General features: G+C 44.1%; 1 protein-coding gene across 2 annotated transcripts in view; it reads right to left on the bottom strand.

Annotated features, from left to right (window-relative positions):
* HDAC8 (histone deacetylase 8) overlaps positions 1-27,945 on the bottom strand; it is a 232,762-nt gene that overhangs the window by 12,648 nt on the left and 192,169 nt on the right. For both annotated transcript variants that reach the window (XM_008579872.1, XM_008579873.1), the window contains one exon: positions 11,625-11,730. In XM_008579872.1, the coding sequence (XP_008578094.1) occupies positions 11,625-11,730 (106 nt within the window). The remainder of the gene's footprint in view (positions 1-11,624; positions 11,731-27,945) is intronic.

Raw genomic sequence — 27,945 nt, 5'->3', positions numbered from 1 at the left:
TTTTTTTTTTTTTTTTTTTGTGGCTGGCTGGTATGGGGATCCAAACCCTTGATCTTAGTGTTACAAGACTGTGTTCTAATTAACTGAGCTAACCAGCCAACCCAGTTCTAGTAATTTTTTGGTAAAGTCTTTAGGGTTTTCTATGTATAGGACCATGTCATCTGCAAAGAAATGATATCCCATCATTTGCAGCAACATGGATGGAACTGGAAACCATCATGTTAAGGGAAGCAAGTCAGGCACAGAAAGACAAATACTGCATGGTCTCACTCATATGTGGAATCTAAAAAAAAAAAGTGCTTCTTATAGAAGTAGAGTAAAATAATGGTTACCAGAGGCTGGGAGGGGAGGGGGGCTGGGAGGGAAGAGAAGGAGTGGACTAAGGGGTACAAAACTATGCTATCTACCCTAAGTGAATCATTGTGCAGTATATGCATGTATTGAAGCAACACATTGTACCCCACAAAATAAGTATAAATATAATTTTTAAAAAGTTGTTAAATTAAAAACAAAATAAAATAGCACCCCTCCCCCAAATTTATCAGAACCAACACTAAATATTTATTTGCCTACTGTTTATCTTCCCCACTAGAATGTACGCTCCATGATGGGCAAGACCTTTATCTGTCCTATTTACTTCTGCATTGCCAGTGCCTAGAATAGTGCATGGCACATAGTAATACCAAACACATACTTGTTGAAGGAATGAAACACTGAAGTGGAAAATTAGCCTAGGAGTAACCAGGTTCCCCTTCCACTCCACCAGGTGGTATCAGAGAAGGCAGAGTGAAAAGCCAGGACTTTCCATCTCTGCTTGATGGCATGGAGACCCACCCACTGCTGTGTTGATAGAAGCCACATAGGGAGTAATCAAAAGGTGCCGTTCCCATTGCTGGGCAGGGTGATATCAGTGGAAGTCTAGTGGGGAGCCTGAATTTTCACTCCTGCCCAGAAGTAATAAGGTGCTCCTCTTCCCCTCAGGGTGTCAATGGTGGCTGAGTAGGGGGCCTAGACTTTTACCTTGACCTGGAGGCAATGGGGTAGTGCCCTCCTCCCCGGCCAGCATGGTATCAGAGGAAGACTGCTAAAACAGAAGATTTAAATAAGATCCAGAGCTTTATAACATCATACCTAAACTGTTCAGGATACAGTTAGAAAATTACTCATCATACCAAGAACAGGAAACTCTCAACTTGAATGAGAAAAAGACAATCAAAAGATGACAACATAGAGATGACACAGATGTTGGAATTATCTGAGAAGGAGGTTAAAGTAGCCATCATAAAAATACTTCAATGAGCAATTATAAACATACTTGAAAGAAATAAAAAAATAGAAAGTCTTGGCAAAGAAATAGAAAAAATAAAAATGAAATGGAAATTTTAGAACTGGAAAATACAAGTGAAATAAAAAAACTCAACAGATGGGCTCAATAGCAGAATGGAGGAGGTAGAGAAAAAAATCAGTAAGCTGAAAGACAGAACAATAAATTACCCAATTTGAACAAAAGACAAATAATAGACTGAAAAACTGAATAGAAACTCAGGGACCATGTGGGATTATAATAAAAGATCTAATATTCATGTCATCAAAGTCCCAAAGAGAGAAGAGAAAGAGGGGAGGACTGAAAAAGTATTTGAAGTTAGTAATGGCTAAAGATTTCCCAACTTTGGCAAAAGACATAAACCTACAGATTTAAGAAGCTTACTGAATCCCAAATAGGATAGACCCAAAGAGATCCATGCCAAGACACATTATAATCAAATTCCTGAAAACTAAAGAAGAGGGAAAAAAATGTGGGAAGCAGCAGAAGAGAAACAAAGCCTTACGTATAAGGTAATTGAAAATTCACTGATAATTCAAATGACAGTGGATTTTCCATCAAAAACCATGGAGGCCAGAAGGAAGTGATATAATATTTTTCAAGTATGGAAAAAAAATAACTGTCAACCCAGAATTCTCCAGTGAAAATATTCCTCAGGGATGAAGGGAAAATAAAGATATTCTTAGAGGAAGAAAAACTAAGAGAATTTGTTGCCAGCAGATCTACCCTAAAAAAGAATAGCTAAAGGAAGTTCTTGAAATGGAAAGGAAATGATAAAAAAAAAAAAGGAAACTTGAGCATCAGCAAAGAAGAAAGAACAATGGAAAGAGTAAAAATATGAGTAGACATAAGAGATTTTCCTTCTCTTCTTTAGTTTTCTAAATTATGTTTGATAGTTGGAGCAAAAATTATAACAATGTCTGATGTAGTTCTATATGTGTATAGAGAAAATATTTAAGACAATTATATTATAAAGATGAAAGGGACTTAAAGGTAGATAGGGTTTCTACACTTCATTCACACTGGTAAAATGTTGGCACCAGTCATATCATGACCAAGTAGGATTTATTTCAGGTATACAAAGCTGATTTAATATTTGAAAACAAATCAGTTTAGTCCACTCTATTAAAAGGCTAAGGAAGAAAAGTCACATATATATATCAGTATTAGTATCAACTGATGAAGAAACAACATTTAACAAAATTCAACACCCATTCAAGATAAAAACTCTCCAAAAACTAGGACTAAAGAGGAGGCAGTGCCTCAACCTGATAAGGAAAATCTACAAAAATCTACATCTACAAAAACTTACAGCTAATATTCTACTTAATGGTGAAAAACAATGTTTTCCCTCTGAGTTTTGGAACAAGGCAACTATGTCTGCTCTCACCACTCTTATTCAACATAGTACTGAAAGTCCTATCCCATGGAATAAGGCAAGAAAAGGAAGTAAAAAGCATAAAGATCAGAAAGGAAGAAATAAAACTGTCTATTTGCATATAAATGGTCTATGTAGAAAATCCCAAGGAATCTACAAAGAAACACCTAGAACTAATAAATGAGTTCAGCAAGGTCACAGGATACAAGATCAATAAATACAAATCAATTATATTTCTATACACTAACAGTGAACACATGGAAACCCAAATTAAAAATATAATTCCATTCACAATCACTCAAAAAAAATGAGAAATACTTGTGTATAAAACCTTTTCAGGATCTGTATGCTGAAAATTACAAAATGCTGGTGAAGGAAATCAAAGAAAATCTACAAAATGAAGAGACATACCATGATCATGGATTGGAAGACTCGATGTAGTAAAGATTTCAATTTCCCCCAAATTGATATGTAGGTTTAACACAATTCCTATCTAAATCACATCAAGATTTTTTGTAAAGATAGACAAGATTATTCTAAAGCTTATATGTAAAGGCAAAGGAACTAGTATAACTAAAACAATTCTGAAAAAGAAGAAAGTAAGATGAATCACTATGTGATTTTAAGATTTATTATATAGCTACAGTAATCAAGATTATGGAGAAATAGACACACAGATCAATGAAGCAGAAGAGAAAACCCAGAGAGACTGAGACATGTGCCTTGGAGTGAATGGGAATTTTGGAAAGGAAGGTGGCTCGATTTCTGCCCTTCTACTGGACAGAAGTTTACACCGTGAGTCAAGGAATGATCTTCTTTTCAAGACAAATGGGAGCACCCTAGAATTATTTGAGGTACCTAAGAAAGGAAACAGCACCTGAGACATGTAAAATACTCACCCCCCACTCCCATATTTCCCCAGAAGGTGCAGTGACTAAATTTTGTAAACCAAGGATTGGGACGTCAGGTCTGATGAAAGATTATTATCCTTTTCTTTAAAAAAATTAAACATGTATTACTTTTTTTCTGACTACAAAAGCAATCATGTTCATGGTAGAAATTTTGAAAAATACAGAAAAAGAATAAAGAACAAATAAAAATTACCCATAATTCCAATCCTAGATAACTACTGTTAAAGTAAACTACTTTGGTTAAAGTATCACATTTCCTTCTAGTGTTTTTCTGTGCACATCCACATACTCACTCACTCACACACACATTACAAAAATTGAGATGATACATTTACAAAATTGAGACTATATTGTATTAAACCATTTTGTATCCTATTTCTTCACTTGACATTGTGATCATGAGCATATTCTCATGTCATCAAATTATCTTTAAAAATTTGTTTTTTAATTGGCTGCTACAAATTTTTCCATGTATATGTACTATATGGAATTAGTACCATACCACAAATTCAATATATCAAAACAGTGTATATTTCTGTAAAACTATGACCCTTCCCCCAACAGCTTCCAATCCCAGTTGGTAACCAGTCTGGAAACCTCAGAGTCATCTTTACTTCTTCCTTTCTCCTTGATCTTCTAAAATTGAGTTACCTCCAAGTGCTGGTGATACTCTACATAACAGCTCTCAGCCATTCCTCCCATCCCACTACCACTGTTAGTCCGGGCCCTTGCAGGCTCACCCTTGGACTGCCATCACGATTCATTCCAAATATCACTGTATCATGTTGTGCTCTAATTCCAGAACCTTAAATAGCTCCCACTTTGCTGTATCGCATGTGGACTACTCAGCCTGAAATTCAAGCGAACCTGCAATCTGCCCTGCCCCCACCTTTCTGAGTTTCCCTTGCTCAGGAGCATATCCCCAGTCTGATATTTTCAAATCCTCCCAGCCTTCTGAAAGCAGTCTCCCTAAAGTCTTACACCTCAGTTTCTTCTATGTAGCATCAGCCCTCATTATATTCTGATCTGCCCAAGGGGGTTAGTTTTGTCTCCTCGCCTAGATTTCTCAACTGTTTATCAGAAGCAGGGACCATGTCATAAACTTGTCTTATATCTCCCATGGCACCAAGCACATGGGAGGCTCAAAAAATATGCAGTGATTGATAGAGCTGGGCTTTAAAGTGGAAACACAGTCATATCTCTTAACATTAAACTGGTTCAGAGAGGGAATAGTGGGAAGTTATTGCTTAATGGGTACAGTTTATGTTTAGGATGACAAAAAAGTTCTGGAAATAGATAGAGGTGATGGTCACACAGTAATTGTGAATATAATTAATTCCACAGAACTGTATATTTAAAAATGGCTAAAATGTCAAATCTTATGTTATATATATATTTTACCAAAATAAAAGAATAAATACATTTTAAAAATTAAACTGGTTCGAACCGCACTTTGGGAACCCGTGTAGGGTGGGAAGGGTTTACTAGGGGTGACTGGAAAAAAGCAGACAGGAGATGATGAGTAAGCTTGACAGGTCAATGCTGTCAAGGGGAGGAGGGGCACCAGGACTGGGTTCAAGTCCCGAGTTCACCACTTAGGTGTTATGTGACAATGGGCACATTATACAACATCTTCAGGTGCCAGTCTCCTACCTCATAAGAAAACTGTAAGGGTTAAGTGAGACCATGTATGTGAAGTACCTAGTACAGGGTGTTGTGCTGTGCACTTTCAAAGGGTTTTCATAGTTTGTTTCTGTTTTGTTTTGTTGGCGGGTACAGGGATCAGACCCTTGACCTTTGTATTATAAGGCTGTGCTCTAATCAACTGAGCTAACCGGCCAGCCCTTCCATGGCTTGTTAAAAGCGGTTGTCTAAGTTACTGTGACTTTGGGGAGTAGCTTCCATTTTTATTTTAGAACTTGTAAAATTTTCAGCATGATAGTTTTATAACTAATTTTTCTGTTCAACAACAACGAACCTTTCTATTTATTCTACTCTTTAGTGAAGCAAGAGAGTGGAATCTGCTCAATGCGGAAGCCTAGGCTGGCAGTAGGAGACACAGAGGATTAAAGAGAGGGCAGGGGACAGGAAGGGGAGATAAGGGATGGACATCACAGAGATCCTCACCCAAAGTCATGCAAATTGCCTCAGGGTATCCTTCACAATCTTGTTCCAAAGTCCTTCCACAAAGCCCTAAAGCAAATGGTCAGTCTGTCTTTGGGACCAAGCCTGCCTTTCCACTTATCCTCATGGCTTCTCAGGAAGCAAAAGAAGGTGTGGAAGGAAGCTGAGTTTTCATGGTGTAGAGTCCCACCAGGCAGGAGCACTGCTTCAAGCTTGGGGCTCAAGCAGGCCTTGAACATGCCGAGACCTGAAGCCCCAATTACTAGTCCCTAGAAGGATGTCAATCCCAGACTTCAGCCTGCCAGAGGGCCAGAGGAGGTGCTGCTTACACCCAGCACAATGGCTCTCCTGAGAATACTACTGGCAAATGTGCAGAGGGTCTCAGCTTAGGGCTGTGGAACTGTAAATAGCGGACAGGGGCTGGTGGCCACAGTGCACGTCAGACAGCAGGAGCTGGGTGAGCTGGTTCCTTCTCCTACCTCTGTCCTCTTTTCCTTCTCTACTCGGCTCAAAATGGAGCTGGAAACTCCAGATAACAGTATGGTGGGCGTGATGACAGCCATGGCAGGGGCAGGGGGTTAGGGAGGGCTAAAAGGCCTAGGTCAGGGGGCCAGAATTTTGAGGGTTGCCCATGGCTGTCTTCCTCCTATTTCCAGGGAGACATGAGATTTCAGGTGCTTTGGATCAGCCACATGGAAGGAACTGGGTATGTAGTGTTGGGTGGGAGGGGTATACTAGGGGTGACTGGAAAAAATCAGATAGGGGATGATGAGTAGATTTGACAGGGCAATGCTGCCAAGGAGGGGAGGGGCACCAGAAAGGCCAAAGAGCCTGACTCCAAAGCTCCAATTCAGACAGACCTTGGTTCAAATGTCTGCTCTACTACTTATTAGGACAGTTTGTGGCACATAGGCTGTGCTTAGTAATTACTTGCTGAATGAATGAATAAAGGCAATCTTGGCCAAGTCATTTATCCTCTCTGAGCCTCAGTTTCCTCATCTGTAAGGTAAATAGTAGCTATTATTATTTCACCTGTGCCGTCTCTCCCCACATCTGCATCAGTTTGTTGGCCCATCTCCCCAACCCTGCATTGCAGGGGCTGCCTACTAAGCCTTCTTCATTAAGGGTCACAAAGGGCAGATGTATACAAGGCCTTTCTCTTCCCTCTTGTGTCCATCCCCTCCCCCTACTTTCCTCCTCCTCTTTACCTCCTGACCCCATTCTTTTTCCATCCCAGGCAAACTTGGGGTATAGTTCTGGGAACTTAGGGCAAGTGTTGAAACCTTTAGTTGCAACTTCAACTCATACTCACAAATGCTCAACTCACCCTCTTCCCCTTTCCCAGATGGTTGGGCCTGGGCTACAACATGAAGCTCTGAGCCCCCTAGGGGCCCCTACATGATTCAGCAGAACACCTCCCACCTCTACCTCCATTTCCCTCACAGAGCTAGCAGGGCTTGGGGAGCTAGCCCTCTCTGGGGATTAGTCGCATCAGCACGGTTCTAACTCTGGAAGGTTCACCGTGAGCCAATTCCTCAGGAGTACTGAACCAGAGGAAAGGCAAGCAACTTTGAGCATATGCAGATGGTGCAAGAATGATTCTACAGTAGTGGTCATGAGCTGGGCTGAGCCATCCGCTCTCTAACCCATACTTCCTTGTGAACAATGACACGTCCCTTCAAGATAGCCCATCGACACAAGAAGAGCAAGTTATGGGAGCAAAACAGATCTTCCCTGTATAAAGCTAACAGCTTGAATTGACAATCTATGGTTTTATTTTTGTTTTTTCCTCTCTCAGAAAGATAATGGGCAGGGAAGATGGGATAAGGTGAGGTCTGAATTTGCCTGTCATTACAGTCATCCTGTGGTATGTGGAATGCATGTCTACAAGATGGACCTTCTCAGGTTTGACTTCCAATAGGCTAAAATCTCATCTTTTGTGCTTCTAAGGGATGTGGTGAGAAAGAGGAAAAACCTAAGCTCAAAGGCTGAACAATTTCAAGTGGACGTGATGGCTAAACTCCCTCTCATGGAGTGGAGCTGAAGCCATCCACTTCCTCATCACCATCTCTCCTCTCCAAATCGATCTGCACCCCTCACGCTACTCTTTGCTTTCAGTGGAGTGGGGTTGGGGGAGGGGAGGCACAACGAGAAATGGCCAGCTTCTCTGAGGTTTTTATAAGCAAGAACAAATGACGGTCTTGTAGATGGGTTCAAGAAAATCTTTCAGAATGCAGAAAATTCAGCAGCCGTTCCACACTGACCATTGTCATAGCAACGTACTATCTGATGGCAGCATGCCTCACTCGGCTGGAGGGGCACAGTACCGGTGTAGCAGGTTAGGCTGCCCATTTTTAGCAGCATTTGGACTTCTTTCGAGCCTCATTTCTTCTAGATTCAGCTGAATTTCTTTTCGGTTCTGGACTTTGCTCTGCTAGTTTGTGTGGCCAGAACACAAGACTTTGTCAATATGAAAGGGATGGCTAAATGGAAAAGCTGAACATTCCTAGTATTCTATCGTTGCTCTACTTGCTGTCTGCCCTTCCTGGGTCCTCCTTACCCACTCTTCCTCACTTAGTTTCTCTTCTTCTCTGCATTAATTCTTTCCTTTACACAGCATTACCTCTCCCCCATCCAACAACGGTGACTCATCTACCAACCCCTGCACTCTCATCTTATTCTTTTTCTTTTTCTTTTTTCCCCCCATTTTCTCATTGTAACAAACAGCATCCTAGAATCTTAGGGTTGGAAGGAACCTTAACAATAATTTAGTCTAATCACCCTTCCCCAGGGCAGGAGCCCCCGCTACAATATGACAGCCAAGTGATTGTCTAGCCTCTACTTGTATATCTCTAGTGACAGAGACCTCATTCCTTTCTGGGCAGCTTGTTCTACTTTGGACAGCTCTAATTGTTTGATAATTCTTTCTTCTATTGAATGAAAATCTGCCTTTTTATAATATCCACCCATGGGTCCAGCTCTATGCCCTGTGGCCCCATAGATCCTGTCTACTTCCTCTGCTCTGTGACAGCCTCTCAGAGATATGAAGTAGAGACCACATCCCCCTGAATCCTCTCTTCTCCAAAAAGCTCTGGCTCCTCCAACCAGACGTCTTGGAGCCGGCGCTATGGTCCTCTCCCCAGCCCGACTGACCTCCTGGAACATGCTCCTATTTGTCTAGAGCCCTTTTAAAGTGAGGCCGATACTGCATCAGCATCTCTGGAGGCTACCCTGCCCTGGTGACTCATACTGAGCTTTGCATCAACTAAAATCCCTAACTCCCTTTCAGACAAAATGCTGCTAAGCCATGTCTTCCCCATTTTGAATGTGTCCAGTTGTTTCTGAGCATCCAATTCCTAGTCCATATGTTTTCTCTCAGTTTAATTTCATTGTGTTACAATCAGATTATTGCTTTAACCTGTTAGGATCTTTAAAATATCTTGACTTCCATGTACTTTCCGTGTCCTCTAAGATCTATTATTTTTTCGCCAACCCTCATCCTAGCCTCTTATTGTAAGTCTCTCTCTTTTTTTAACTTCTCAATATACATTGTAGTTGATTTTTGTGTCCCTTTACCCGTTCCTTTTTCTCCCCTTCCTCTCTCCCCTTCCCCCACTACATCATATCTGTTCACTTGTGTTAACAAGTTCAAGGAATTGTTGTGTCTTCTTCCCCCACCCCTTTATTTGCTTGTATATTTATTTATTTATTTATTTTTAGCTCCCACAAATAAGTGAGAACATGTGGTATTTCTCTTTCTGTGCCTGACTTGTTTCACTTAATATAATTTTCTCTAAGTCCATCCATGATTTATTTATTTTTAGCTCCCACAAATAAGTGAGAACATGTGGTATTTCTCTTTCTGTGCCTGACTTGTTTCACTTAATATAATTTTCTCTAAGTCCATCCATGATTTATTTATTTTTAGCTCCCACAAATAAGTGAGAACATGTGGTATTTCTCTTTCTGTGCCTGACTTGTTTCACTTAATATAATTTTCTCTAAGTCCATCCATGTTGTTGCAAATGGCAGTATTTCATTCTTTTTCATAGCAGAGTAGTATTCCATTGTGTAGATATACTACAGTTTCCTTATCCAGTCATCAGATGATGGACATCTGGGCTGGTTCCAACGCTTGGCTATTGTAAATAGTGCTGCAATGAACATTGGAGTCCTAGTTCTCTTCCCTTTGCATTACCTTCCTTATGTCTTCTCCTGCTTGTCATTTCCATGTCCTTAATAGCAAGATGTCAGCACTCTCTGGAGCTATGTGCCTGGGTACATGTGCAGGGAAGCAAGGGCATACCCCTATCTGCACCTACAGAGGTGTGAGCAAGTAGCTGCAGAGGCTTGTCTAGTTTCTCTGTTTCTATTGCTTGGTCTGTGCTCTACCAGGATTTAGAGCCTGGATGGGGGAATGGCAAGGTTGAGGGAAGAAGGATAAGAGAAGTTGGTCCAGGATCAGTCCCAAGGGAAACAGGAAATGTGTCCTGGGTCTGAGAGGAACAAGGGGAAACTAGGGCGGATCACTCGTGTTTATCAGGGCTGTGGCACAATGAGAAGGACTGGAAAAGGGCCAGGAATGGAAGAATTTTAAAGGCTTTAAAGGTTGGACCAGGGAGGAGGATTTGGTTAGGAAGAGAAAACTTGTGGGGTTGGTAGCCATTGAGAGGCCAAAGGGAGGTGGCTTGAAATGATAGGGTCAGGAGAAGGCTGAGGGATTTGGGACACCTTAGAAGGGGCAATAAGCAATGTTGTGAGTATAGCCTTAAGGGTCTATGACTTACTAGCTTAGAACACTTTCTCCGGCCAAGGAGCCCAGGACATGGGTCCTTGCTATAGACTTGGCTGTTGTCATAGACTGGGCTCTGCTAGTGGATATGGACCTTAATGTAATGCTTAGCAAAGACCCTCGGGATGCACCATGTTCTCTCAGACTAACTCCGGCATAGGAAAGGCCTCACTTTTATGTTGGATTCTATTCTAATGAGGGACTCAAAGGTATGAGAACTGGTGCTATCTTGGACATTTTATGAATTCACATGAGAATTTCACTCTCTAGGGTGGGCAATACAATACCCTTGGCCTCTTAAATCTGCAAGTAATTAGGATCCAAAAAAATACACACACATAAATACAATCTAAATTAAACAGGAAAGGGGGCCCCAAATACTTAGAACAATGGTAGATGAAGTGAGTTGTGAAGCAGCTGGGGTTGGGAGGGGCTCTTCTGCAAAGCTGAGGGTGCGACCCCAAACAGCTAGTGGCCAGTGTGATCAGGAGGGCGATGGCCTGATGCCTGCCATTTCCCCTCCACCCTGAGACCAGAATGATTCCAGGGCAGCCTCAGGGAAGGGAAGAAGAGTAGGGTGGCAGCCCCACCTCCAGTACTCTGGGTGAGACAGGGAATCCAGTTCCAAGATGGTAGAACCCCTGACTACTCATTATAATTCCCCAGTCTCTCAAGGCTCTATTGGACCAAGGAACCAAGCCTACTGGAATAGAATGTCTGCAAGCCCCTTCTCCACTCCAACGCCCCAAGTCTCTATCAACTTGAACTTCGCTCATCTTAAAGGGCATTTTACTGTTGGCCTTCTGAAAGCAAAAGGGTCTCAGGGCACACTTTAGAACTGGTTTTCTATTGGAGGTGCCTAAAGCCAAAACTTTTGTCCTCCTGAAGATGACATTAGCAGGCCAAATGACAATCCCAACCAAAGAGCCAGTGTAGAATTCCAACTACAAGCTGTCAGGCTAAGAAGTGGTTTGCCTTCCAAGTCAGTGAAATGATTAGCCACTAAAAGACAAATGGTATTTGAGGAAGCCTCCAGTGATGGGCCACTGCAAGTGGGTGGCACAAGGAGGGCAGGACTCGAGGGGTGGTGCTCACCTTTGATGTAGTTGAGGATTTGTTGGATTCGGTGGGGCTCATTGCGGTCTGGCCGGCAGCTTGGCGTGATTTCCAGCACATAATCAGGACCATATGCTGTGAAAAACTGCAAGGAAAAGGGAAAGGCTAAACAACAAACTAAACCACATAAAACTTCCAAACCAAACCACATACAAACAGGGCAATCAAATAAACTCACCACTACTGACAAGGCAAGAGAGACCGAGCTGGGCAGAGCAGGATGATGCAGCAGGAGGCCCTGCCCTGACGCTATCACGTCCCACCCCGTTGCGACCTCCAGTGAGAGTCCACTGCTCCATCCTTCAGCTTCCTGTTCAAGGGTCTGCTCAGGTCTCAAGCTTTCTCTCCACCTTCAGCTCTTACTGCCACCCTCTTCTCTAGCCACACCAGACTCATCTGTGCTCTCCCACATCATACCTTAGGATCTTTGCCATCGCTCCTCTCTGTGGCCTACAAAGGCCTTCCCTCAATGCCTGCTGCCTGTGACAAACCTCCCTATCCTTCCAGGCACAGCTCAAATGTCACCTCCTTCAGAAAGCTGCCCTTCATTCTCCACCAACTCCCAGAGCATTCTGTTGATACCTCTCATATGGCTCTTGTTCAAATAGTGCTTGCCTGCGTATCACATGCAGGTCACTGTGCCAGCTGCAGTGGGGGCTATACAGATGGACAAGGTCTCCTCTGGGTCCTCTAGGTACTCATAAGCACATTCGGCCTTGGACAGAGATTTTTCGACAGTGACCAGACCTTCCCCACTAAATTATCAGCTCCCTGAAGGCAGGCAGCACCTGTGTCCTATTCCTCTCCTTGGTCCTCACAGACCATGGCAGCAGCCTATTCGTATTGGTTGCTTTAAATTTCCTGCCCCAGGAATGGCAAACAAGTCTAGTTTCTCTACTTCAGTTTTTCTTTCTCTGTAGTAGAGTTTATTTGTTTTTAAATTCAGGGAATCAAGATAAAGGTTTGTGGCTTCTATTTCTAGCTCACTAGATGACTCCTTGTGACCTTTGGTAAGTCACAATATCTGATTCAGCTTCTCTGTTAGGGCCCACTTGGTGAAAAACACTCCATGACAAAGGGAATCATTCAATTGGGATGAGTCTTTGAATGAGAAATATGCAAAGCTACTATTTCTGTTTAGTTCTTAACAGAAATAGTATTTGTGCACACTCACTGGAGGGAGAGCATATGGTCCTTAACATTATGTGCTTTCAATAGTGATATTGTTAGGTGGTAAGTAAACCAGGGAAATTCAAATTCCATGAAAAAAAAAAATGGTACAGAGGGCATAAAAAAAGGGATCTTGATAGGTGTCATGACTTTGATGCCATTCAAAGAGCTTCTTAAAAATAATCCAGGGTATTGCCATTGTCACCAAATTACCCTTGTTAAGAGTCTGGAGGTACATCTGGCACTGTGGGAGATGTTGTGGAACAATCTCTAGGGATTCTAATGCGTCTTTGTGGAATCCATGGGAGTAATTTGATGGGGAGATGGCTTTTGCGCATCCATGACAGAAAACTCTACACATTAAAAGGAAAATGCTCAAGACTGTGCCAATGCTTATAATGTCCTGTGTTTATGTGTGTGTGTACTGATCTAGAGACGGGCTTAGGTCCTGACTGCTGGCGTTATCACTCTCTGATGCCTGAAGCCCCGCGTTCTGGAGATATGAGGCCTTGAGTAGAGATCATCTTTACCAAACCCATATGTGGAACAGACAAGAGGGGTTACCTGGGGGACACATCCAGAAACTAACAATTCCCCCATCATGGTTAAAGAAACTTGAGAGGCTTGTATTTTTATTTTTATTTTTTTGTCTTTTTCCGTGTCCGGCAACGGATTGCAACCCTCAGTGTCGCCCCCGTACCGGACCGGGACCGGCAACGGGATCACAACCCTTGGTGCTGCTCCCACACCTCGCTCAGCCAGTGAGCGGGAACTGGTCTGTATGTGGGATCCGAACCCTCGGCGGGAGTGCCGCCGTGCTTCTCAAGCGGCGCACTATAGCAGTGCGCCACCGGGCCGGCCCCGAGGCTTGTATTTTTAGCCAAAGAGGGTCCCTCAGTCCAAGCCTAAGGAACTTGTGGGCTTGGCTCTGGAACAGAAGGCTTCAAACAGGTGTGACGCTCTCTTCTTGGGCGGCCTCTTCTCCAGAGGGTGTCAAGTGGTACACTCTTTTCATGCATATGGAAAGACAGGCTGAGCTGAGAGAGCAACAGAAGGCAGCTGCAATGAAGCAGCGCCTCCAGGAGACCCAAACGCTTGGCAGCAAAGTGCTATAAAAATCAGAGGCAGGGTGCCTAGCTGAGGTATAGGAGGAGGGAATGTACTGCCTCCATATGCAGAGATGACACTGCTGATCCTCTGTCAGCAAGACACATTGTGAGGTATTTGCTTTGGGCTTAGTGTTTGGAATAACACGTCCTCAACTTCTGAGTGCCTACTGTGTGGTTACCCACACTCTCCTACTTCGGCGTCTTCTTTGTCCAATAGCACACAGTTGCACGATGGTCAGCTGGGGCCAGAACTGACTTCCATGTGACAGAACTTAGCTCTACTCGGATTAAGCCTCCTGTCCTGGCTTCATTAGCACCTGGCTTTAACTAAGCCACACAGTGGGCAAAGTGTCATAAATAACCCATTCTCTGCTAAAGCAGGCTGGCTGCATGTAAGCCAAGTCTGGGTTTGTAAACTCCTCCCTACCTTTGCCAATCAGATATTATTCCCAGGTCTTACTTATTTGCACTATTCTTAAGCTAGGGGACTCAGATGGTTTAAGAAAGTCCCTATGCTGTGACATGGCAGCTGGCTGGCCCCCGCCTTGTGGGACTCTGTTTGGGGCTGAGGGAAGCAATAGGCACCAGGAAGTCATAGGATGTATCTAAAACAAAGGTGGTTCCCTGTTAAACCTCTCTGGCTCTGTCATGCCATTTCTGTTTCTGTGTTATATTTTTGTTTTTGCAGTTGTTAAATCTTTTCTACCAGACTATGAACTCTGCAAAGGCAACAAATTCTGTCGCGTTCTCTTTGCATACCCTGTAGAGCCGAACTCAAGGCATCACAGGTTTTCCTTAAGTGTATGTTGAATTAAATTAATTCACCAGGGGTTTAGCTAGCTGTTCAATTAATTGTGTGGAATAATTCAAAGAGTCAACTCATAGCATTAACAGCTTTTCTAGACTCTTGTTACTGCATGATGAGGTGGAAAGAACACTGGCTTTAGAGTCAGGGAAGGCTGGGTTTTGGCGCCTAGATTTAGCTGTGAGCCCTGGGTAAGTTTCTTAAACTCGGTTTTGTCATTTCTACCAGAGGGATGATAAATATTGACCTAGTTGGGTTGTTAGGGACCAATGAGGTAATATCTATAAAAGGGCCTAGCACAGGGCCCAGCACATAGTAGGACTTTAATAAATGTGAATTCCCTTCTCCTGGAGCAAGAGACCTTGCCTAACCATACCTCATCCATACTCTGAGGGATGCCGGGTGAGGCGGTTGGGGCTGAGATGTAGAAAGAAGAGCCTGTTGCTCCTGCCAGATCAAGCCTAGCAGCCCCAGTATCCCTCACCACTTGCTTAAGCCATTAGCTCAGCCTAGGGCCAGTGGAGAAACTGACTTCTCTCATAGTTTCCTGTCCTACTGTCCTGCCACTTGTTACTTACTGGCGAGGTAGAAAGGAAATATGATCACGCAAGGCAACAGAGATGTTGGGGTGGAGGGATTTGGCCAGTACTGGAAATAGCTTGAAGCCCCACCCTGAAACTGCCCTCCAGCCCCGGAGAGGAAAGGAAATGGGCAAGCAGCAGTCCCATTCCCAGACAGGTGGAGCAGGGGATGAAAGAGGCCAGCCGCCTTTCAAGGGAAAACACTGGCTTTGATCTCACTAAAGGAAGGAGGGAGGTGCTAACCCCTCTCTGCTTTCCCTCTCAGCATTCCTTCGGCTTTCTGGGTTTTAGTTTATACATTTTTGAAGGGAACATGGTACTGGAAGAGGGCAAGTGGAAAGTATGAGGTGGGGCAGAGGGGTGGGAGTTGAAGGTAAAGGCTACCTTAGGGCGATCAGTCCCTTCTTGACCCAAGTGTCAATGAATAAAGAAGTGTAAATGGTTCAGCCCTAGTTCAGTTTAGCCCAACTCAACTCCTTTCTTGCTCACTCCTTTCCAGCTCTTGCTCACACAATGAAAACAGCATACAACTAGGTATTTGGTCAAAAAGATACTCAGAAGAAGACTTAAGGTAGCTATTATTCTTCCATAATCCCATTTGGTCACAGGAAACCAAGCCACAAACCTGAATCAGCTGATCCTTTTATTCTCACCTCAATATTTAGTAAGGACCTACTATGTGCCAGACTAGGTTAGTCGCTGGGGTACAAAGACAATAAGGCATGTTTAATAGGAGGGATTATTAAAGAACAATGTGATGAGTGGTTTACTACTATTACTACTGCTATTACTACTACTAAAAGTAAAAGTAATATCAGCTAACATTTACTACAGGCTTATTATATGTCAGGCACCTAAAGTGTCTAAGCACTTTTTATGGATTGACTAACTTAATTCTCACAACCAACCCGTATGGTGGGTACTACTATTGCTCCATTTTAAGATGAGGATCTGAAACACAGACGGTTAGATAACTCGAGAGAAATCATACAGCTAGTATATGTGGAGCTGAGATTTGAACCCAGGTAATCCTGGAGGTCAACACTAGTTATAGGAGCCCATACACCATCCTAGAGGAAGTGAGTGTGGAGTAGGGCCTGCAGAGGGGTACAAAGGGTGGCAGGAAGGCATTCCCAATAGAGCCTGAGCAAGACAGGGGGTGTGAAACAGAATGGCACATTTTAGGCACTGAAGTGAATTAGCTATGGTGAAGAACCACCTGGTTCTTCTGGGCACAAGAACCAGGACACAAGGCTGGGGAGGCAGGCATGAGTTTCACAGCAGGCCTTGCTAAGGCATTTGGCCTTATCCTAGCCTAGAAGCTCCAGGAGGGCAGAACATTTTTTCTTCCCTGCTGTACTGCCAGTTCCCAAAACAGTGCTTGCACCTAGAAGGTAGTAAATAAATAGTTGTGGGATAAGCGAGTGGAAGCTTGGGGGAGATACTGGAAGCTTTTAAATGAAGGAATAAACAGCTGTGCATTGTAGAAGGAGAATGTACTGGAATTTGAGAGGAAGGAGGCAAGTAGGGACACCAGTCCAAAGCCTGGTGCCACAGCCCTGAGAAGTGGTAATAGGGCCTGAGCTAGGACAGTTGTGGGAGGGATGGAGAGACAGAAAAACTTCAAAGATAGCATCAATAGAACTAAACAGTGAATTGGCTGTGGGGAGTGAGGAAGAGGGGAGAGTCAAGGATTTCTGGCTGTGTGGGAGAAGCAGTAATGGGATGAGGGATACAGGCAGAGAGGGAGGTTTGGGGATGGGGTGTATGTGTGTGACGGGGTGTTCAGTTAGGAGCGTGTTGAGGGTCAGGATCCTGATGATATAGTGGTCTGTATGATAAAGGAGGCCCAGGTGAGGAGAGAGGGTGGGCCTATGACACAATACGTATTATAGATTTGGGAGCAAGGAATTGGACAAGATGGCCATGGCTGGAGGGGTGGGGGTGGGTAAGGCTTACTGCGGAGTGAGAAGAGAAGAGAGGCAAGGAAAGAATCATGGGGAAGAGCAACACTTCAGAGGTAGGCAGAGGGAGTGGAAACAGTTCTGAAGACAATTTGAAATCCTGCAGAGAGGTTCAATAAGAGGAGTCTGAAAAGTGGCTTCTGATATGTTCATTGGAAGGAGGTCTTTGCTGCAGCAAAGTCAGTCAGGAGGGTGTGGGCAGAGGCCTGACTGGAGTGGGCTAAAGAGTTGGATGGGAGGAAGAAGAGATGAGAATGAGGACGAGAACACATTATTTTAGGGGTTTGATACAGGGGTGGACCTGCGGTAGGGCGCGTGTTTTAAGATGGGAGAGTCTTAAGTATATTTACAGGCTGAGGGGGAAAAGCCCATAGGACAGGAGTCAGGGGCAGCCTGATAGGGATTTAGAATTAGTTATGTCTGTTTTTCTGGCCTATGAGACAGAGATCTACAAGGGAGGAATACTGTTTTACTCATCTTTATATTACCTGCAGCTCCTAGCATAAGGCCTGAAAATAACAGGTGCTTAATTCATGCTTGTTGAAAGAATGAAATAAAGTGTGATTGGGATTCTAAGGTGACTCACATCCAGTAGGGAAGATTAGGGTCTGGCAGGATAAAGGTGATTGCAGACACGGAGGGATGGGGTGTCTGTGGCGGAGTAGTCAGAGGAGACATGTACCATAAATTGGCTAAAGTCAGAAAAGGAGAGCATGGAAGCCTTGGCTCCCAGGTTGAGGAGACAGGACTTGATGTGACAGGCACTGGGGCAGGGATAGGACTGGAGCTGTGCCTGATGAGAACAGGGAGCAGCACAGAAAGGCTGGGTGGCTACTGTGAAGGTGACTGCAATAGTCCAAGGGGGAGGCAACAAGGAATCCAACCAGCGTGATTGCGGTGGGGACGGAGCAACAGGAAAGAGATATGTGAGGGTAGACTCAGCAGGGCTTGGCAGTTGGTTGCTGTGGAGGAAAAGAGAGAGCAGGGAGAAATCGAAGCTGACTCCTAGATTTTGAGTCTGGGGAGTGGGAGAATCTCAGTGCCACCGACTGGAGCTGAAGTAAACTAGCAGGAAGAGCAAAGTCTAGCTAAGAGAACATGAGGGGCTTGGGTTCAGTTGGGTTTGAGATGACAGTTAGGGTATCTGGGTCATGACGTGTAGCAGGTGGCTAGAGATGTATGGTGGTGTGTGGAAGTGAGGTCATGGATGCGGACTTAAGTAAAACATTGGGAGAAGGTCTATATTTAGAAGGTAGTTGGGGGATAAAAAGATCCAGTGGATAGAAGGAAAAGGAGAAAGAAGAAAGAGAGTTAAGCGAAATCTCTTGGAACCTTAGGGGTGAGAGGCAGCATAAGGAAGATGCTTAAGGGGATACATCAGCCATGCTGGCAATGTGCCCCTCAGGCTGAAGTAGTTCCCCTCTCTCTTCTGGTCAGTTGTGGATACAATGACACTTCTCTGTCCAGCCCCCTTTCTATAATACTCCAAGCAGCTCTCATTTTTTAAAATTGTTAACTCCAGGTCTACCTTTTCCTAAAAATTACACTCGATTCTATCTGGGCAAGCCCAAAGTCAGTGCCAGTCTCTCTTGTAGACCCCTGACGCTTTACTGCATTTTCAGTTGGGGAAGTTGCGCCTGTGACTGTAATGTGGGCCCTGGCCAGGGAGAGCATTTCTTGTCATGAATTACCCTGTGAAGAGAACCCATTATCACCAGAATAACACAGCACCAGCACTTTGAACCATAGCACGATCTCGTATGATACTTTTTAACCGTTCCTATATCAACAATTACTCCATCAAAGAACCTGGGCCCAATCATGATGAAAACAAAAAAGGCCTCTTTTTCCCAGAAAAACATTTCCATTTCCAGGAAATTCGGTTATTACATATGTCATTTCTGGTACATTTTAAGGACATAAAATTGCAGTGGTATTATCAGGAGTAAATTTTATTGTCATGGCTTTACAACACAAACCAACAAAAATAATAACTCCATTAGTTGTTGGATCGAAGTGGCAGGAAGCAGCACATCAAAGGCGATCGCTAGCAGGCGAGGGGCTGGGGGATTAGGAGTGTCCAGAGCACAAAAAAGAGGTCAGGGAGATATGGGCTACTGGAGATAAGATATTACATGTGGAGGTGGACATAAGCATGGAGGAAAAAATGAATTCTTAGTTGCTGGAATGGAAACCTGGTGGCCTGTCTAGACTACATCTGTATCCCACCTGTGGTCCTCATCTCACCTTTTGGACACAGAGTTGGCACTTAAGAACTGCTTGATGGTGAGGCTTATACACCAGTGCAGAGTTCTGCCAAGAACTGTTTGTGTGAATGAGCGAGTGAGTGAATAGGGCAATAGAAATAATTTTATTATTCAGATGTTTTAATGGCATTTTAACTATTGGTATAGAAAAAAGTTTATTAAGCAAAATAAATGGGAAATGTTACCTTACTTGAGGACCAATTATATTTAAGCAAAGAATATGCCCGATATTAATAAGTCTTTTTTCATTAGCTAAAGTACTTAGAGGCTTTGTGAACCCATATATATAGCCCTTTTGCATATCGTCTAATTAGAAAGGTTCCTGTTAGCCAATCCACAGTAATGTGTGTGTGTATGTGCACATGTGTGCATTCTATTAGGTGCTAAGCATCATTCTAGGCTCTGGGGGAGGGGGAAGCTAAGTACAAAAAAAAAAAAAAGAATAAGTTCTGGTGACTGCTTTCAAGGAAATGAAAATCTACATAGAGAGAGGAAGATATAATTACAGGAAAGGCAGAGGAATAAATCCAAGCTAAACTGTGTGGTGTTGGTTAGAGTATAATAAAATGCCCTCACATGTTGGGGGCACTGGACAAGACTTGTCCGAGGTCATAATGCTAACACTGTATAACATAGTAACAGATGTGAACATAAACCCACAGCTCTGAACTTTCAGTCTAGTGGGCTTTCCATTACATCATGAAGCAATAGCATAGTGGTTAAAGACAGGTTTCTGGAGTCATATGGGATGATCCCTAAATCTTTACTCCACCATTTACTAGCTGTGTAACCTTAGGCAAGTTACTTAACTGTTCTGTGCCTTAGTTTTCTTGTTTGTAAAATGGGAATAATAACAGAATCTACCTTATAGGGTGGTTGTAACAATAAATGAGCTAATTCATATAAAGCACTTAGAATAGTATCTGGCTTATAGTAAATGCTCAGTAAATGTTGTTATTAAATACTAGATATTATCATTTTTCTTATGCTTTACCGACTGTACAAAGAAACAAAATTCTAAATGTAATGGACAGTACTACAACTGGGTTTCTTTACATATGTCCTTTCAGATTGAATGAGGGTGAATTCTGAACAGGTTATCCTGTATCCAAAAACCCTGAATCCAAGAAAGAGGGGCAGAGAGATCAAGAAGAGAAGGAGTCCAAATGAAAGGTGACTAAGAAAAATGGAAGACAGGAGGAGGGAATGAGAAATTGCAAGTGGTGGGGAAGACAGGCAGGGGGACAGAGGTGATAGAAAGGAGGAGAGGAGATAAAGTGGGGTTTGATTGTGGAGGGGAGGAAGGAGGTACAGGGAGGAAGCAGGAAAGACAAGGGCAGTGTGGCTACCACTTCACTAGGGGTCTCCTTGCAGACCAAGGTTTCCCTTCAGGGTATGGTGATAGAGTTTGGATGTGTTGTCCCCCCAAAACTCGTGGAAATCTGATCCCCAATGTGGCAGTGTTGGGAGCAGTTTGAGTCATGGGGGCAGATCCCTCATGAATGGATTAATACCTTCCATGGGGCCTGTGGGTAGTGAGTGAGTTCTCGCTCTATTAGTTCCTGGAAGAGCTGGTTGTTTAAAAGACACTGGCACGTCCTCTCCCTCTCTTGCTTCCTCTCGCCATGTGATCTGCTTGTACCTGCCGGCTGCCTGCCGCTTTCCACCATGAGTAGAAGCAGCCTGAGGCCCATGCCAGATGCAGCTGTCCCAGAATCGTAAGCCAAATAAACCTCTGTTCTTTATAAATTACCCAGTCTCAGGTATTCTGTTACAGCAACACAAATCAGACTAATACATGTGGTTTCAGGGGTTTTAAGGAAGGGCCCTGGCCATGACTAATACCTTCCTCACATCACTGCTTATCCTCAAATTTCCACTAGTACAGAGAATTCTTCCCTCATAAATATGTGCAGGGCCAACTCTAGCTATACCACATGTCTCTGTTAATCAAATGAATATTTTGGAAACAAGCCTACACATGAAGCTTTTTTACATCAAATTTTCCTTAAACCAAGGGTGGGGATGGAAGAAGTGAGAGTACAGGGAGACTGCTTCACCTGGCTTGTTGCTGCATAAGTACTAAGATGCCTTTGAAAACTGATTCGGCTGGAGGATTAGTACATATTGCCCTGGCTTGTTCCGTATACTACTCTAAGCAACTGCCCTCTCTCCATCCCTCCACTGCTAAACTTCTTCAAGTCTCTCCTTTCTTCACCACCTTGACCCCCTCATTTCTCAGACACTTCAACCTACTGCAATCTGGCTTCTTCCTCACATCTCCATTGAATTGTTTCTTAGAATCAGGATGGAAAAGAGATTTCAGCTTGTTGGCAACTCAGATTGACTGGCAGCAGCTGCTCGGGGTACTGTGTTGAGAAGGATTCTGAAGCTGTGTGTAGGTTCAGCAGGAAAGTGCATCATGATCAATTTGTAGTGGATCCATGGGAGTAAGTACATGATGGGCAGGGTGGGCGCTGGGGGGATGTAGTCATATGTGCCCTATATTTGCTATTTCTGCTTCAAGAGACCAAGAATGACCTCCTAATTGCCCAACCTAATGTCTTCTTTTCAGCTATCACTCATCCTATGTGATCTCTCTCCAGCACGTCATCAACCACCCCCTTCCTTTTGACACTGTCTTCTTCATCACGACTGGCTCTCCCTGTTCCTTCTCAGTCTCCTTCCCTGGATCATCTTCCTTCATCTGTCTGTGAAATGCAGGTGTCCTCAGGCTGTACCCTCAGCCTCTTTTCTCACTGTCTGCAAGATTTCACCCTCTCTGCTGCTGTTTTAATCACATCTATGCAGAGATCCTACATCTCTGGGTCAATCAGTGTTTGTCCCCAGCCTCTGACTTGCATTTTTAAGTGTCCGCTGGACATTTCCACCTGGAAAACTTGAATTCTTTCAACTTATGCTTAATATGTTCCAAGTAGAGCTAATTCAGTGTAAGTCCTTCCAAAGAGAATCTTTTTTTGTTCACTCAGCACCACAGGTGAACCCTACCATGCAATAAACTCCTCAGCAAAGATTTGAACTTATGACCCTGAATGGGTTGGTGTGCTTGTGCTTTGTTTAGAGACACTGGATTTGGTAATTTCAAAATACCTGAAATAATAAGGTTTAGGGGATCTCTATCTCTGTGATATTCCCATTGTTCGATGAACAATGATTTTTTTTCTCACTATTTGTCAAATAAAAACATATTTAACTGTGTGCAGGAATGTAGCAAGAGGCATAGAGTACTCCCAAGACGGTCATTCTCTCTCAGGGGACAGCCTGATAGCAAGCACTGTGCTTTGATTATTTGAAAACACTCACTGGTTATCTGCTGGGGCAGGATGCAGTGTGGTAGGTGCTAGGGAGACAGTGATGAAGCGGATACAGTCTCTGGCCTTGAGGAGCTTGCAGTCTAATTAGGTGATGCAGACAGGTGCAGGAGGAACTATGATGAGAAGAATGTCAGAGGTGAATCCTCTGTCTGGGGCTATGGGAATTCTGAAGTGGGAATTCTTAATTCTGAGTGCAGGGGCTGGGTAGTGGATAAGGCTTCATGGAGGAGAGGGGAGGCAATTTAACTGGCCTTGAAGGATGAAGAAGATTTAAATAGGAAGGCAGAGAAGGGAAGAAAGGCAGAAGAAGCAGAATAACAATGAAGATATATTCTAAACAAGTCATCAAAAATTAATTTATAGAAAGAACAGAGTACTGGGTCAAAACCAGCACCAGCACAGCTCTGTAAGCAACTTTCTTATCTTCTCTGAATAAGGCATTCTTCTTTTGTGATGGACAGTGATAAACTGATGGGCTAGGCAGAGAGAGAGGGAAAAGCCATGGATAGACTTGGTACTCCATCAGAGCAAGATTTATCTCTAATATATCCATCAGAGAGGTTACTTGGGGGCAAACTGAAGTTGTACTTGCTCAGAACCTATTGATTCATTTGTTCACTCATTCACACTATACCAATGTTTCCTGGCATTCCTGTGTGTCAGGCCCTGTCTGCTAAGAGATGAATGAAACTTGCCCCCTGCCTCAAGCAGTGGTTGGAGAGACAGCTGTGCAAGGGAGCAATTATAACGCTCTGTGATAAGTGCCATCATGAGGTGTCTTCCCTCCTGTAGTCCAGAGGGAAGACAAAGCAAAATCAAGTTGTGCTCTCTGAGTCAGTCTCTAAGTGATTTCCCTGTCACCCCTCCCTCCTTGAGTTTTTTATCAGAAATTCAGATCTGATCATGTCATTCCCCATGCTTAAAAACTGTGGTTGGCTCCCCACTGACTGCAGAACAGAGTCCAAACTCTAAAGCAGGATGTACAAAGGCCTGCAGTCTGGCCCAGCTAACTTCTCTAGCCTTATCTCAGACCACGGTCTGGGCTATGGCCCCTAACCTGTAGCCACACTGAACCGTAGAGGGTCTCCCCACCCCTCTTTATCTGGTCAGCTCTTTTACTTCCCTTGAGTCCTTGATGAATGCTGTGCTGTTCCCAGCTCCCCTAGACGGAGTAAATTCCTCCTCTGTGTTCTCACAGATCACTGCAGACCTCTCTGCTCTAGCACTTATCACATTCTAGTGTGTAATTGCTTGTTTATGTGCTTGTCTCCCCCACTAGGCAGTGTTCTCCTCAAGGGTGGGAACTGGGCCTCACTCTTTTCTTTATCTCCAAGATTTGGTATGGGCCTGGCACACAGTAGGCGCTCCATAGATCTTTGCCAGATGAATGAATGACTCTGACATGTGGTCAGTTGGGCGCGCTCATTGTCAGCAGCTGGCATTACTTAACATGAGAGATGCATAAAAAATGAAGGGCAGCCAGAGTAGCTGAAAAACAGGCGGCTCTAGTGACATCACGAAAAAAACAAAACAAACTTGAGAAGGCTGAGACAACGCTCTCACTTGTGCCTTAACAAGTGACTCTTGCTTCTGAGCAGCCCCTTTTTGTCTGCTCTCCCATTTGCTTTTGAAAACCCGGCCATTGAAATGATTCTAATTATTCATGTTCAGTGGCATATCCAGGAAACACTTAGTTTACAAGCAATTAAAATACACTACAATAGATTTATGCAGGTTGAACCGGATCCTGCTGGTAAGAAGGGAGTAAATGACTTATGTCTTGGAGGGATATTTGCTCTCCAAGGTTGCTATTTATCACTCTTGATCTGCCTTACTAGTTTGGTGCTAAAATGGCAAATATCCGGAGGTACTTCTTAAGGTGAACATACTGTGAACATCTTGGGGAGCCTGTTCCAGAGTCACGGACTTTGTACTTCCCCGCAGCCAGCTGTCCTGTAAACGTGTGAGTGGCAGGTGGCATGGGGCAGTAGAAAAGCTCCCCAGCACCATGATCAGGGGCTTGGTTTCTAGCAAGACTGGACCACTAGGAATCTGCTATGGGTCAAATGTGTCCCCCAAAAGTCCATGTACTGGAAACTTACTCTCCATAGTAACAATGTTAAGAGGGTGGGAAATCCTATTATGACAGAGGCTGGACCTTTAAGAGGTGATTAGATTGTATGCACTGTATTTCGTGAGTGAATGGATTGATCCGTTCTGGAGTAATAGGCATGGTTCTGATGGCTTTCACAAGAGAGCAAGTGATCAGGTTAGCTCTCTTGCTCAGCCCATTCTCACCATGTGACACTCTGCATTGCTGTGTGGAGAGTTCCCACATAGAAGGCCCTCACCTGATGTGTTCCCCGGACCTTGAACTTTCCAGCCTCCAAAACTGTAAGAAATAAATTTCATTTCTTTATAAATTACCCAGTTTCTGATATTTTGTTATAAGCAACAGAAAAGGACTAATGCAGAATCATTTAACCCTTCAAGGCCCAGTCTCTGCATTGATAAAATGGGGACATGAATCTCCATCCTGCCAACCTAAAGGTCTGTTTATGAGGACCAAAGGGAGAAATTTTGCGTAAAGCTCTAAAGGCTAGACAAATGGAAGGGCTTTCACTTTCATTACAAAAACTAACTCGCGGCTATTGGCCCCTTTAAGGTTCTAAATGTGGCTAACACTCATTGACAGATTAGCAAAGGTACACTTAGTCTCACCCCCTAATAGTTTATTTAAGAGTCCACGCAAGGATAATTCATCACCTCACCCTACTCAAACCAACAGTGTTTTAATGTCCCTCTAATGAAGACAGCAGTCAGCAGCTAAACAAACATGCCCTCTGGTTGAGAACAGACATGGGGCAGCAGAAGCCTAGCACACAGAGCCTGGGTGTCCTCAAAGATTTGGTGCCACACTTCCCCACAGCAGGCTCTGCTTTCTTGGGTTTGATTCTAGGGGAAAAAAAAAAAAAAAAAAAAAAAAGACCTCTTTTTGGTGCTCCAAGAAATGTGGAATAACATATGGCTAAGCCATTTAGTGGGCCAGTGTGATTGGTACAAAATTTAGAATGAACAAAATAAAATGGCCTATTTCAGCATCAACTTTTGAGCTAAGTTCAGAGGTACTGTAAAAAGGCCAAAAGTCTGGCACAAAAGCAGGGCAGGGAAGCAAAGGTCATGGAAAACCAGTAAACTGGAGTGATGGACCACCTTTAAGTCTGACCTTAAATTATTAAGGCTATGAGATACATTAACGGAAACTCATTTATCCTACTTATGCAAAAGGATCCTGGGTTCCTTCACGCTCTGTCACACCTCCCTGCCTTTCTGTTCACCATTCCCTTTGCAGAGAATGCCCAGCCCTCCCTTCTCAGCCTAGACCATTCCTACTCATCTTTCAAGACCCAGCTCAAATGTAACCTCTTTGAAATCTTCTCTGACTTCCCAAAGGTAGAGTTCCTCGCTCCCTCCCCAGTGCCTCCACAAGGCCTTTTACAGCCCTCTGGCCCACTCTAGCATATTTGTTTATGTGCCCTTCTTTCCTATTAGGCTGTGAGTGCAGCTCTTAGGAGCAAGAACCACACGGCACAAAGATGCTTTCTTAGCACAAAGCAGGGCACAAAGATAGCTCTCACTCAAGGCTGGCTGAATGAATGAGTGTTTGAGCAAATGTGCAGTGAACTCATTTATTGGGTCTGCATGGGACCCAAAGGGAAGGCTCATTAGGCAATGATTTGATATGTTATACATGCTTCTTCAACACTGGTTTACCTGATTAGCGACTACCTTGGTGCTGGCCAGCAGCAAGAAGGGTGCTGGCGAGCAGCAAGAAGTCTGCTGGCAGAGGCAGCCCGACAATGTACTTACGAGGCAAGACCTTGGGTGGCCTCCTGGGCCAGGCTCTCAGCTTGGTTCTCACAGCTCGCAAGCACAAACTGGAAAAGTGCTGCTCCCCACCCCCACTTCTCAACTCTCCTGTGCTGGCTTCTCATGAAGTTGACCAGCAGCACAGACAGCAACATTTAGTACACTTGAAAATTGAAAATGCATCCATTACCAGAGAGGAATGCCTAATTGATGGAGCCTGACCTGGCCAGGGCTCCCACAGAAGCTCCGGCTCAGCATCCACAGCCTCCGGTTCTCCTTCTGGTTCTGCTAATGATGAACTCGATGACTTTGGACATATCGGTTCATTTCACATTCCCCATCCCCAATATGGGGAGAATAATGAACACGTTGCACGGATTGAGTCAATAAGAAGCTTGACGGAAATCCCTGTGGACGGGGGAAGCAGCGGTTGATACTGGCAGGGCCTGCAGGTTTTTGTTGTTTTGGTTGTTTCTGTTTGTAAGTGTGAATCACTCTGCCTCAAGCCCAGATGTGCAGCCCATGGAGAGGAAGGGCAGGCAAGCAGGCACCTCCGGCCTGGGTTGCAGCAGAGCCAGCGCACACGGCAGCGGACAGCATGGAAAGGGACAGGACAGGCTGGGCTGGGCCGGGAGGCTCCGCTGTGGGCTTGCCAACAGCTGGTCTCCCGCTCCCCGGTAGAGACCAGGAGCAACAAGCTCTGAAGGCTGTGCCTACTAGAGCAGTTTAGTATTGAAATCAGATAAAACTCGCGACAAAGTCAATCTGACACATCTTTAATGATACACATAATGATTATTGTGCTGTGCTGTAATTAGGCATAATGGTAAGCAGCTCCCAAGAATGACTGTAATTACAATTACTTTTACACAGCTGAACCAAATATTTCTGAGGTCAGCCAGGATGGGGTGGTGATAGGAGGGTGGTTGGACAGGATGCAGAGCAGAAACCTGGTTGCAGGGCATTTCTCTGTTCTCCTTCCTCTCCCCACCCCACCCTCCACTCCTCTTTGGGAAACAGACAAAAGATCTCATGAGGGGCCTGGGGCTTGAATGGCTAGCTCCTTTCTCCGGCCAGGGAGAGGCCATCCAGAAGCTCCTAGGGTTAGGGAACCTGGGGTGTTCAGATGAGCTTCCAGCTGCTTAGTTCCCACTTTTCCTTGAGGGCTGAAATTCTATCAAGCAGCCTTAAACCTAAAA

This window comes from Galeopterus variegatus, unplaced genomic scaffold (genome assembly GCF_000696425.1).
Source record: "Galeopterus variegatus unplaced genomic scaffold, G_variegatus-3.0.2 Scaffold1972, whole genome shotgun sequence".
In the NCBI taxonomy this organism is placed as follows: domain Eukaryota; kingdom Metazoa; phylum Chordata; class Mammalia; order Dermoptera; family Cynocephalidae; genus Galeopterus; species Galeopterus variegatus.
This window is presented reverse-complemented; position numbering and strand designations above follow the sequence as displayed.